Source organism: Embiotoca jacksoni, unplaced genomic scaffold, assembly GCF_022577435.1.
Source record: "Embiotoca jacksoni isolate LCO1_2020_lvr unplaced genomic scaffold, fEmbJac1.0.p SCAF_9, whole genome shotgun sequence".
NCBI lineage: Eukaryota > Metazoa > Chordata > Actinopteri > Embiotocidae > Embiotoca > Embiotoca jacksoni.
Genome location: NW_027185447.1, coordinates 226290 through 239532, shown reverse-complemented (window position 1 = coordinate 239532; position 13243 = coordinate 226290). Strand labels below are relative to the sequence as shown.

Sequence of the window (13243 nt, the reverse complement as noted above, 5' to 3'; positions counted from 1 at the left end):
GACCAACCGGGTTGCCAGATTATGTTACTCAAGTAGCCCAACCCGTAATTACAATTTCAAATTTAATTAATTAGTAATTAGTAACAATTAGTAATTGTAATTACAATTTCAAACTTTCGATTTTATTTATATAAGGTGGATATTAAATTAAAACAGTTTCGAATACAAAAACGTCGGAGTTTTTTTTCCCCACCTGCAAACCTACAACTTTAGCAAGAGTCATAGTATTTAATATATTTGATGAGAAAGAGGAAACTTGAAAAGGCATTTACAGTATTTTATTTAGCTGGTTAGATGAAGACAAATATTATACACATTATAATGTACAAGACAAGACAAATCACACCATTTATTCATGTGATAGTAGACAGTCAGTAAAAAAAATAAAGAATATATGTAGCCTATATGAATATAAACAAAGAATGTCTGTAAACATCCATGCATACAATGTTCAGTATGTATTTTAAGATAAATATTCTCAGTGTTACTGATTTATTTTAATGAGATAAATAGTGTATTTGTAGGGTATATAATTTTATAGAGACTTTTTACATTGCATTGCAAGATAGGCTATAATTTGTTTTTTGGAAAATCTATTTTTGGCTTCCAGAAGGACTCCACAGTTGAAAGCAAAACTTTAAAAAACAACTGGAATTTGCAAAAATGCATATTGACAAGCTACAATATTTTTGGGAGAACTTCCTTTGAACAGATGAAACAAAACTGGAGCTTTTTAATATCTCACATTAGCTCTGTGCTCACAGACAAAAAGATAAAGTTTTCCAAGAAAAGGACACCGATGGTGAAAAACGAAGGAGGCATGGTTTTGTTTGAGGGGTGCCTTGAATCTGTGCAGGGCTGCATGAAATCTCAAGACGTTCTGCCCAGTGTCAGAAAGCTCTGTCTTGGCCAATTCAATTCAATTTTATTTATATAGCACCAAATCACAACACAAGTTATTTTAGGGCACCTAACATATTAAAGTCATTTCAACAGAACCTAACAACATGATAAAAAAGGACACAATAATCCAACAACCCTCACATGACCAACAACTGGTAGGAAAAACTCCCTTTCTATTCTATTGATTTTACAGGAAGCCAATGAAGAGAAGCTAAAATAGGACAAATATGATCTAAACTAAACTTGATTGTTTTAGGTTTCCATCCTTTTTTTCATTGCCATTTTCATTTCTTGTATTATTTAAAATATTCTGTTGAAACAAAAAGCGTGAGCGCACATCAGTGATTGTAGCTGTGAGCTCAATTTCCTGCAATTTTCATCCAGAATGTCTATCTGCAGGCCAACCTTTTTCCTTTATGGAGCTGAGAACTAATATTAAATCAGGGTATACAGAATCCCTTCTTCACAGTTTGGTCCCCTCCCCTCACAGCATGCTACCTTTTTGCCCCCATTGCCAACCCAGCCTCATAGATAGCCCACTGCAGAGCAGCTCCTGCTGGCAACTTTGCAAAGCCTTCCTCCGAGATGTGGCTTATCTTCAGGTAACTCCCAGGCATGTGCAGAGCCACTCCGTGGAGGTGGGAGAAGAGCAGTGGTGAGTCACTCATCAGCGTGTAGTGAGATATGAGCCTCAGCTCCATGGGGATGTCCGTTATCTCAGAGTGCTCAAAAATGGCGGCCATGTATTTGGACAGGTCCTGTCCCCTGGCTTTGGCTCGACCTACCTCCTCTCCAATAAGTTGGATGACAGCATCAGAGCTGTAGGCGTGGCACCCAAAATCTAGCCCTCTGTCTACCTCCTCATTTTCATCATCCCTCTCTGCCAAATCAGGTCTTTGATTGAGGCCCCGAGAACATATCACTAAGACGAAGTCGCTCTCCTGGATCTGCCGGCAGTGCCAAGCTACACTGCCCTCCTCAGCCACTCTCAGAGAGTCCCACAAGTCCAGGCACACCTGGGAAGAAAATTATCTGATACTACAGTTAACTCCATTTCTATTTCATTTTTATAATAAAGAAATGATGAAATGGACCACATAATAATTAACAGTGGCAAAATTTTGCAGAAACTGTCCTTACAACATTGCAAATTAAGCCATTAAATGTCATGTTTACTACCTGTGTGGCCATGTGCTGCTGTATAAAGGCCCCTAACTGCATGACAGCTTTGACATGAGCAGGGCCATCATAGCTGCTGTAGCAAATCAGAAGACGAGGAGGGATCAGCCTGCTTCTGGGCAATGTCACTACATCTTCTTGAGGCCTGCTCGCTTCTTGTTGACTGGTAATGTCTAAAGTGATGACAAAAAAAAAAGAAAATCTGGATGCATTTCACACACTGCTGATAATGGAAAAGACAGAACAATGGAATAAGGTTCATAATAAATGTTTGTTTTGTCTTTGCACCTGGTTTTTTGTCAACCTTCTTCATGCGCTTGGGCCTGGCTTGGGCCTTCATGCACTTGGGCCTCCTCCTGGTGAGAACAGCCAGCAGGACTCCAAGTATAGCTACCACAGCCAGACACAGTGGAAGCACCACAGCCAGGGAGGGGGTGACGGAGAGCAGCGAGGCACCCTCTAAAGGTGGAGTTGTAATTACACGACAAATCAGTGTGAGACCTTGAAGAAATAGTCTGACATTTGGGCAATGTGCTTATTTACATTATTTCTGAAAGTTACATGATACCACTCTACCCTACAAAGCTAAAACACAATAATACACATTTGAGTAAGGATATTACACCACAAAAAGGTGTGATTCTATAAGACAAGCGACCTGGCTTCCAGAAAATAACTTTTGTTGTTAGTTTTTTTTGTTTTGTTTGTTTGTTTTTGGGGGAAGGGGGGGGTTCTATTAAACTTGAGAAGTGTTAAGTGTATTTTTCAGAGATACATACTCTTTATCCTGAGTCTTTAGGATAGCTAATTGCTTGTGGACTGTAGCTCTATAGTTAGCAGGATATTTCTCAGCATTTCAAAGCATTATTTGTACTTTAAAGAATGAAAGACTGGTCACACATGTATCAAATAGCGTATTTGTGTCGAGCACAAAGACCTGGACACAAAGATATACCGTATCTTTTGGACTGTAGGCCAAAAGATATGGTATATCTCCTCACCAAAAAGTAAGGAGAATTGCACCTGTTCAAATGTATTGTGATTGTGTGGATCAAAAGCAGCCTCAACAAACTCCCCTACCTTTCTGAATGTGCATGACATCAATATTGAATGTTTTCCTCACTGCATCCACTTCGTTAGCTGCGATCTGTGACATGAAAACATTTTGAGCATTTAAGTTTATTGGAAGTTTATTGGACCTTGGAAATTGCATTTTGGCATACAAAATTGACATACACATCACTTTAATGTATTTACAAAACTTTGCTCTCATTGGACTGTTTAGTTTAGCTTTTCACTACCAGCTAGTTGGGAACTTAGAATGTGGACTACCGTGTGTCTACAAGGGCTTTATGTCAGCTTTTGTGCACAAAACTGTTGTGTGATATGACATTTTGAAAGCGGTGCAAGTACAGTGGCCCCGAAAACCAAAACAGTTGCTCTGTTTTAAATTTCATACAATAATACTTGTATATTCTAACATGCTAATACACTTACTTGTGTAGTATCCTGCTTGAATGTTGACAGCATAGTGTTGTCTCAAATCACACTGCGATTCTGCACCGACCGGAAATAACCGCAACATTTCATATGTATCACCCACCAACATATCTGCCGGCTTTGATTATTTTACCCATAAATTAAAACTAATAAAACTTTTCTCCTGTGTATGGCAACGGCTGCAGCCACCAAAGCTTTAAGATACTGTAGGTTGCTGGCCAGCGGTTCCTCCGTTTCATACTCAATTTCTGCACCGTTTTGAGTACCTCATCTATGTTTTGATAGTGCATTGCTATTTCCAAACTTGACAATGTAAACGCACTTATGCATTCAAAATAGTATGTGTTAGTATGCAACTTCGAACACAGCAACTGAGTTGAAAGTCAGAAAGCTCTGTGGAGCTGAGGGGAACAGAAAGGTCAGCTGATAATTCTCAGTGGGTTTGTCAGCATAACCGATCTTCTTAAAATTACACTCAGTAATTAGATCCATTGTTATGAAAAAAATATTGATCAGTGCAGCTTTAACTTAAATCTTTTCTGGAGCTTATCTCAAAGTTTCAAACGTAGGTCAAGTTATAAGAACGGAACCATTTCTATGACTATGAGCCAACTCCATCTGCTAATGAAGTAAATAAAATGTGCTGGAATGCTCCAGAAAAGACCTTGTAAGCAGACTTGAGTTCACAATATTTTGTACAGCTGCAAGAAATGCTGTTTCGGGATGAAGAAAATGAAAGCTACAAATATATTTTGTATTTCAGTGTTGTCATTAAATAAAGGTTTTCATTAAGGTTTTCATTCACCAAAAATACATTTTGATAGCCGATAGCTGTATATTCAGTTTAAGGTATACATTAGTTATAAGCCACTGTAATTTACCTCACAAGTGTAATTGGTTCCTTCTTGAAGGTCATTCAGCTGATAGCTATAGTGAGTTCTGTTTTTGGTGGAATTCTAAGGAAATTCAATGAATGGTTAATACAAATATTACATTTACTTATGTGCATATTTTTGTAACATAAACAATGTATTAATGAATGGAATGAAAACAAAGCAGAAAAATATAAAGCTGAAGAAGAAACCACTTACAGGTATTATGTCTGTGTATTTCTTTGAAATGAAAACAAAGCAGAAAAATATAAAGCTGAAGAAGAAACCACTTACAGGTATTATGTCTGTGTATTTCTTTCCTCCATTTGCATAACACAGTGAGAAGTAGCTTCTAATGCCCAGGTTTGGGGGGGCCAGATTAAAGGTCACAGTGATGGCAGTGCCTTCCTGCTGAACCTCAATATGTCTCGGATACCAGTCTTAAACAAGAGCATAAACAAATAATAGATGTAAAGTTGATCTTAAGAAGAAACGTTTAATCATGAGATGGGTTTCTTTTACCAGACTGGATTTTATTTGTGATTTATTGGACGTATCTCTTACCTTTTTTGCAGTACTCAAGACCTTTCTTCTCTGCACATGCTGCAAAACCATATTACCATTAAATCAACACTGTTTTAAAACTTTAAGATATACCTATATAAAAGTATGAGGTGTCATAACTAGACAGACTGCAAATGAGCTAACAGGATTCTGGCTTTTAAGGTCACCCCCAGAAGTAACTGCAAACTGTATGAACTCGTGTGTGTGTGTGTGTGTGTGTGTGCGTGTGTGTGTGTGTGCATCATGAGATTATATCTAACAAGAGCTTAATGGGATCTTACAGCGTGTTGAGAAGATCTTGCTGTGGTAGAACTTCTCCCACTCCTTAGGAACCGGCAGAGCCATGACAGTAACGGCATACTGCGATCCAAGGGGGAGGCCGGGGAAAGGGTCAGACTTGTACACCTGCAGAATATCGCAAAAATTGAGACCTTTCTTTTCCTTAAAAACACACTGCACAGTTTTACCTGCGTACAGGTTATATAAGTTTTAAACAAATGCATTACATGTTGTGGAGAAGTACTTTCCAATAAAATCACTTCTGTTAAACTGTTAAAAACAAAATGTTTTTTTCATTCTGTATCTTATATTGATAGCTGTTAGGTTTAGCTACATATTGTAAAAATGGCCATGCTAGTCAACGTTTGGTGGAGGATGTCACACTTGACATGGTATTTGAAACCCTTCATGACATGCTTGTAACAAATGGCTACATAAATAATAGTATTCCCTTGATGTGGCTTCACCTAATATTTATAACTTTTGGATGAGCCTTAACATAAATTGTACAGCTGTTTCCTATTAGGACATGTTTTCAGTTTTGGAAAGGATTATGTCTTTGTGTTGTTACCCAAAATATAGCATCTTTTCGCAATCAGCACATCAAAATTTGGGAGTTTGCCGAGAAACTAAAAGTGACCAATGGTGTCTTCTCAGGGGAATGTTATTGGGAAAATTTAGAATCCACTTTCTGGATCAAAACAAATCAAAATAGTAATACGTCTGTATGAAAACTACATTGTATTATTTTATTCTCTGTTTAAAATAAAAATAGCTGAGGATATTTCTGTAACTAAAAGCTGTGCAAGCTGTACGTTTTTAGGAAGAATCCATGTCGTCCCACAGCACACCAGACAGAAAAATAAGTGAAGAACAAGGTGAGTGAAGCCCTTTGTACCCTTTGAGCATGTGAAGCTGGGAGAGAAATGTTCCATTGAAAGAGAAAGAGCTGACAGGCTACACCAGACCCTCCCAGAGCCTGGAGGGACACCTGAAAGCCCCGCAAGAAGGCGATCCCTGCAACAAACACAAAATGGACATAGTGACACCAGTGTGATGGAATCTGGCTCAATTTCATCATCCAAGTTGCTCGCTGTCAAATACATGCGAGTGTTGCATGTGACACACTAGTTCAGTTCATGGTCAATTAAGCTTTAAACATTACCGGCTGTTACAGTGTCATATGAACCATAATTATTTTTTTAGTACTCTCATAATGCTTGAGAATTTTTTTCCTTTCATAGAAATTCACTATGTCACCTGTAACAGATCTTGTTTATGTCAAACTATGACGTGAGAAATTATTCAAGGGGGGGCCAACTTGTGTCTGACATGATGATTGAGTTGAGTCTTAAAACGGCAATCCAACCAATGTGACCTTATAACAACTGCAACCAGAAATTGTCTTTAAAGTACAAGATAAGGGTACATATTTAGTTGACAATGTGCATCAACATACCATAGTAGCTGGGCTTCCAGGAGACAACAACAGTGTCAGATCTGGGGTTTGGCTCATATACAAACTCAACCTCCACATCATTTGGTGCATGGACATAATGTTGACAGATTTTAGGGTCTTTATCACCAAACAGCTCAAAACATGGCCATGGAATACAACCTGTGGAGGAAAAACAATGTGCGTGCACACACACACGCACGCACACACGCACGCACGCACACCCACACACACACACACACACACAGTGGACTATCATTTATTTTGACAGAGCATAAGCCAGCGATTAATACATTTCGGGACATCAAATGTAAACTAGGAAACTGGATATTTAAGCAAGATTTGTCAACAGATATCCATCATTAACAGATCTCTGAGGTTGTATTTGCTAACATGCACATGCTAACATTTAAAATCAATATGCTTGGACTTTTAGCATACTAATATTTGCTAAATTGCACCAATGCAATGTACAGATTAGTCTGATGTGAATGTTGCTGTTTGGCCATAAACTAAAGTGGGTAGCTGTTCCTATGCAGCTCCAGACAAACTGAAATGAAACAAAGAAAAATTAAGGAATCATAATTATTTACATTTATCCTCTGGGTAACACAATTGTCTGAACAATATTTTATTTGAATCCAACCAGTGGTTTTAATATCAAATAGATGTTTCACACACAATCACAAGTAGACAGATGGCTTGGCTAAAAATTGTGGAATTAGTTGACAGTTGATAAAACTGCAATGGAATTTTGCATCAAAAAAAGGTCGAGTTGCCAAAAGCAAGGTTGGAGTCTGACAAATATTTGATACGAGATTATCAGGAGTTCCGATTTTCATCTGCTATTAAACGAAAAAGAAATGCTCAATGCAAACTTGAACTTTGATCCCAGGGATGACGACAGTTTATACCTCTCCTTTGTTTGATCTTGAGGCTAGCCTGCAAGCAAGTGCTAAGTCAAAAGGCAAAGGGTGTGACATCTACTCATTGTGAAAAGCATAGATAGAAGTTGAGTTGAGGGCATGCAGGTTAGACACCTTGAGTACAGGCTGAGCAACATGTTAGTGCTGCTGAACTGTGTTTGAGAAAAGTTCATTCTGTACACAGTGTGTAATGAAGTCACGCAGAGCACAAACATTTGCTTGTAAACTGTGAGGGCAGTGCAGTCCGCCAGAATTCAACTTACTTCCAAACACTTTGATGGAGTTAAAACCCAGAACCTTCTTCACATCACTTCTGGTTATTCTGCAGTATTCGCATGCAGGTCCTCCCTGCGGTGGAGAAAGTAATAATGAAGTCAGGCTACACAATTTCAACTGCATTTCTGCTGATGTTATTTGGAAATGTGTCAGGTGAACCTGATGAGCGACTCGTTAGATGTAATTAGAACCAGGACTGTGTGCATTCTTTGTTCTGCTGCCAAGAGAAAGGTGAACGGAGGAAATTAGTATAGTAAGTAATAGCAGCAACAAAGAAATGAAAATAAGGCTATGTAATACAGCTCGGATTTGCAGTATTGCTGTGTCATATTGCCATTCTTGCCTCCCTACACTGTCAGCCATAAATTTAATCCCCACATCTCACTGCCAAAGACCTGGCACCCTTTCACAAAAGGCTCCTGCCAGTCCAGAGAGCCAGGACTAAGCACCTTCACTTTGGACTATGGAACTGTCTTCACTGTGCTGTAGATTTTCCCATTTCTGTGGAGGTTTTTAAACTTTTTAAGGTTAATCTAAAAACACTTTTACTCAATGGTCTTTATAGCTGTGCCTTAATTAAAGGCATTGGTAACAACTAAAATTATTGTTGGATTGCCTAAGTTCGTCTGAACGTTTGAACTTGAAAAGCAGGCCCAATCTACACAGCAACCGACCAGGTGAGAACATAGGTTTGCAGTTTTCTCAACACCTGTTTTTGTTCTTCACTACACAACTATTTCTTTCACTTTTCACGTGTACAACACTATGAATGCTTTTAAGGTGAAAATGTGTACTATTGTTGCACTAATTTTTTAGCGAACATTACATCTCTCCCATCATTTACACAGGTGGCTTTTCTCAGAGAGCTTTCAGCTTGCAGTACTTTTGTATTAAGTTGCAGGTGGGGCACAACCTTGATCATAAAGAACATTATTGCCTGACAAAAATAATATGAAAATAATAGAATATTCATTCATAGCTGTTCTGAACAGCCACATTGGAACTGGGGGCAACAGTTTCAGATGGACGAGAATTGACAGAAGTTTGATTTCATTTAAATTTTTGTTTTTGCACAATGTGGAAAAAGTCTCATAGTTTCACAATGTGCACAAAAGGTTAAGTTGGGTAATTTTGATCACAAAATGAGAGATGATAGCTGGCAACATTGGTTGTCATGAATCCTATAAACTGGGATTTGAATAGCATGACTTAGAAACAACTGATCCATTTTTGGGGACTGTTGTAACCCACACAACAACACACTGTTCAGATTTCTCAGTTTGTATTTAATTTATGATAGCTAGCAAGGTCTAATTAGATGACATATACTGTATCGTCATTGTGCATCTGATTTTTATTACTTTTTATTTTATGCTATCTTCCTCCCTTCATTCTGTTTTCTCTTTGTATGGATCAACTGTGTATTAAAGTTTTATTTGGTATGCCCCCTACTCCCTGCTGCCTTTCACAATATTATGCCTCAGTCATTGTGAAATTTACTATAGATTAAGACACATACTTTTTAAATAAAAAAATATCATCTCAAATATGAGATCTGAACAAAAACAACTGCTTTCAGTCCTTAGTGTAATGTGCTATTGGAGAGGATATCCATATTTTATTCTAAGTAATAGTAAACAATATCATATAAACTTGAACGAAAGAAAAGTGTCTAACATTAAAAGCTAAGTAGAGGCCAACAAAGGATATTCGATTTCCAAACATCTGCACACACTTACTTATCATCATTCAAACCCTGTATCACCACTGACAGCGCTGTCAGAGTGAGTTAATGGGGAACCATAAATCCTGATCATATAATACAGGAATGTGGATCTTTTTTTGAGCGTTGTCAATGTAATGCTTAATTTGTGAAATGTGATTGCATTGCACAGCATTAGCTGTGGCTAATTCTTGTCTTGGATCACTAGTTGTTCCCTTAAGTATCCAGAAGAACAACTAAAGCATTGATCAGATCTTTGGAATTCTACTCAGATTTACCAATATCAGACTGTTCTGATTCAAACTTGAGAAAGAAAGGGAAATATGTTACTTTAATTTCCATATTTATTTGTATTTAATTACTTTTCCGATAATAACAATAAAAGTATCTTATTTGATCACAGGTTTCCAATGTGATGAGTTCTAAACATCTCACATAGTTTCATTTAAATAAATGTTCCAGATAGAAAAAAATATATAGACAACCACCATTAAAAAGCCAACCCCTTAGATTTATCTTGTAATGAAAGTAACACATATGTGTGCTGCTTGCATACCGATTCACCAGTATTAACTAATTATTTATATTTAACAACATATCCTCTCAGTCCCAAGAATTTGTATTTTTACTTTCAGTTCAATTCAATTCAATTTTATTTATATAGTGCCAAATCACAACACAGGTTATTTCATGGCACTTAACACATTAAAGTCCTTACAGTGGAACTTTACAACTTTAAACAGAGAAACCCAACAATACAACAATTAAAAGCATTCATAAAATCATAAAATAATACTTTATAACCTTTTACATTATTTAGTTATGGTAGTGTTGCTTTATACTTCAGTCATGTACTGCAGACTTGCTCGGCAGGTTTAGAGTCCATAACTAGACTAGCAGGTGAAGAAAATGGGACAAAGAGAAATACTGCGTCTGCCTCGGGCAAAAGAGAAAGACTGTGTGGTTTTGGTGGTTTAAACTGTCAGGTCAGGCAATGGCCATCAGAGTGTCTTTGTAGCTTAAGTACTTACTTGCACGCAAGCTTAGAGAACATAATCAACATGGAGATCAACACAAAGAAGATGCTCAAAATATAGACAAAATCGGCAAAAAGTTTTGAATATTTAGCTCTTTGTGATTGCATCAAGTTACCACACAGGATATGAAAGATGCGGTATACAGAACACATACTAACCTTAGAGTAAATGTGAACATAAACAGATGGAGGAAACAGTGCACCAAGGCTCCAATATTTTATCGTTTCATAATCTCGCTGCTCAGTGCAACCTATTTAAGTCACCACAGGAGAAATACATTTTGTAAGGTTTTTAACAATTTATAGCAAAGCTCAATGTTTGGTCACAAATTATTTATATTAAGAATCAAATACAAATGGCTTTACAAAAAACCTTTTGTTATTAAAGAGACATAATTATCAGTTCAGGAATAAAAAAATAAAAAAACATGGACAATGTTTGTAAAGTAAATATTAGTGGTGGAGAAACTTGTCTTGCCTTTAAAGTTTTCAGCTGATAAACATGAAGCTTTCATTTGAAAATGTTTTAGTTCTTCCTTAATTTATTGAGTCCAGTTCAACCTGTTTTGTGTTTGACTCCTTAAATACAGCAACCTCTGTTGCAAATGTCCTTCAGAGCGATTTGTACTTCTTAGTTTCATTTTACTTAATTCTTGTTCGATGTTCTCGATATATAAATTGTCAAAACAATTGCTGCAAGTCTTAGCAGAAACAACATTTTTGAGATTTTAATGACATTTCTAGCAGACTTCCCTTGTCGAAGTTGTCAGTGAAACCTTAATGAAGGCTGATACAGGTGAATAATCAGTGATGGTCCTGCTTGACCTTAACACCTTTTTTGACATCGTGGATCATAGCTTTATTGCTGATAGGTTGACAACATGTTTGTATTTCTGGAATTACCCTCTAGTTGTTCCCTTTGCAATTTTCAGAAACAGAATATTTTTGATGTTTGCTTATGGCTTTACTTCCTCACGAGCACGGTCTAGATATGGAGTACTTCGGGGCTTCATTCTAGGACCAATCCTTTTTTCTCTCTGGTCATTGCATCAAACAGCACTATATTTATTTTTGTTGTTATGCAGATCTTAAACAGCAGTACCTGGCTTGCAAGCCATCCGAATCAGCCAAGTTATCTTGCCTGCTTACAAGCCTTACTGTAGTCGAGGATTGAAGTTTTCTTCAGCTAAATTAGTATATTGGCTTTCAGTACACGTCTGGCCAAGTTTTTGCCTGCTCTTGGCAATCAAGCCCAATGTGTTGTACACATCAAGAAACTTAGATTTATCAGACTCTCTCTCTCAAATCCCGTGTTAAAAGTTGTAAACTCAGTTGTGTTTTTTTTCAGGGTTTAATGTTTTATTACTCATAGTTTTATACTCAGTTGTATTACTCTATTACTCCTGCCTCTCTAATTGTGACTCTGTCATTTAGAACCTATGATACAATTTTACTCCAGACTTTTAAGGCCCTGCATGGTATTGCACCGAGTTCAGGGTGACGTGGATTTTGTGGTTAATGTTCCAACCCTTTGGAATATCTTTCCTGAGCAACTTACAAGTAAATTCTTTGCTTTCTTTAATATCGTCCAACAAGACTTGTTTTCTTCCATTTATCTGCACTTTTAACTGTTGTATTGGTTTTTACTTTGTTGACTGACTTTGTACTGTTTTCCAAATTTCCTTTAATGTCCTTGTTTGTGAAGCATCATAAATGTATTTCTTCCTCTTTCCAAACCTTTTTACTTGTGACCCCTTAAAGGGCCTGACCCTCAAGCTCAGAACCATTACTTTCGGATGTGACCATCTTAACTGAAGAATTATATTTTTCTTGTCTTTTTTTAATAGGAGTAATTTGTGGTTGACGTATAATTTTAGATTAACTCATGTTTAAAAAAACAGATTAAGAAAACATCTAAAATGTCAATCTGTTCATCATCTAATTTTAGATTTATCTAAAACTAGGTGTAAAATTGCACACTATGTATTATGACGTACTGCATGTTATAGTTTCTGCATACAGTTTCTATCCAATTTGCCAAAATTGCTGGGTAAGAGGGAGGAAATAATACAAGAATTATGTTGTTGGAAAAAACCTTGTGTGCACAGTATAGAGAACCCAGCCAGTCTACAAATGAAACTATATATTTAAGTCCTGCTCCACTGTTAACAGGTGTCACAAAAAACTTCAACACAAAGGAGAAATTATAGGTTTGAAATGTGGCTTACCTTTCTAATACAGTCCAGACTGCAGTTCTGAGGAGTGATCGCAGTAGCTGTGGCATCATGCTGAGCCAAGACAGGCTTAGCAAGTGCCAACAACTGGTATAAAATTAGAGCAGCCCTCCACATGCTGGTACAGACAGCATGACACTGTCCCCACTGTGAGCACCACACCACAAACTCACATACAAACTGGCTGGAAGTAATTGTGAGAAATCTGATGGTGAAGTTCCTCTACTAGTGCGTGAGAATAAGCGACTGGATCCTGGGAGGAGGAAGCATAGGGGAGTGGTGTCTTCAGGCTACG

General features: G+C 37.3%; 1 protein-coding gene across 1 annotated transcript; it reads right to left on the bottom strand.

Moving 5' to 3' along the window:
- Positions 1-282: 282 nt before the first annotated feature.
- Positions 283-13189, bottom strand: LOC138193043 (interleukin-17 receptor D). The gene is made up of 12 exons (XM_069140818.1): positions 12943-13189; positions 7943-8027; positions 6757-6915; positions 6196-6314; positions 5300-5423; positions 5019-5057; positions 4749-4894; positions 4464-4538; positions 3163-3229; positions 2371-2541; positions 2083-2255; positions 283-1919 (listed from the first exon to the last, which is right to left on the bottom strand). The coding sequence occupies exons 1-12, from the start codon at positions 13063-13065 to the stop codon at positions 1398-1400; spliced, it is 1803 nt and encodes a 600-aa protein (XP_068996919.1). The 5' UTR covers positions 13066-13189; the 3' UTR covers positions 283-1397.
- Between the last annotated feature and the right edge of the window lie 54 nt (positions 13190-13243).

Coding starts and splice junctions, on each gene's coding strand:
- LOC138193043 (XM_069140818.1), bottom strand. CDS start 13,065: ATGTGGAGGGCTGCTCTAATTTTATACCAGTTGTTGGCACTTGCTAAG. Junction 4,539..4,748: donor AATACACAGACATAATACCT/GTAAGTGGTTTC, acceptor GAATTTCCTTAG/AATTCCACCAAAAACAGAAC. Junction 1,920..2,082: donor AGCAGCACATGGCCACACAG/GTAGTAAACATG, acceptor TTTTCTTCCCAG/GTGTGCCTGGACTTGTGGGA.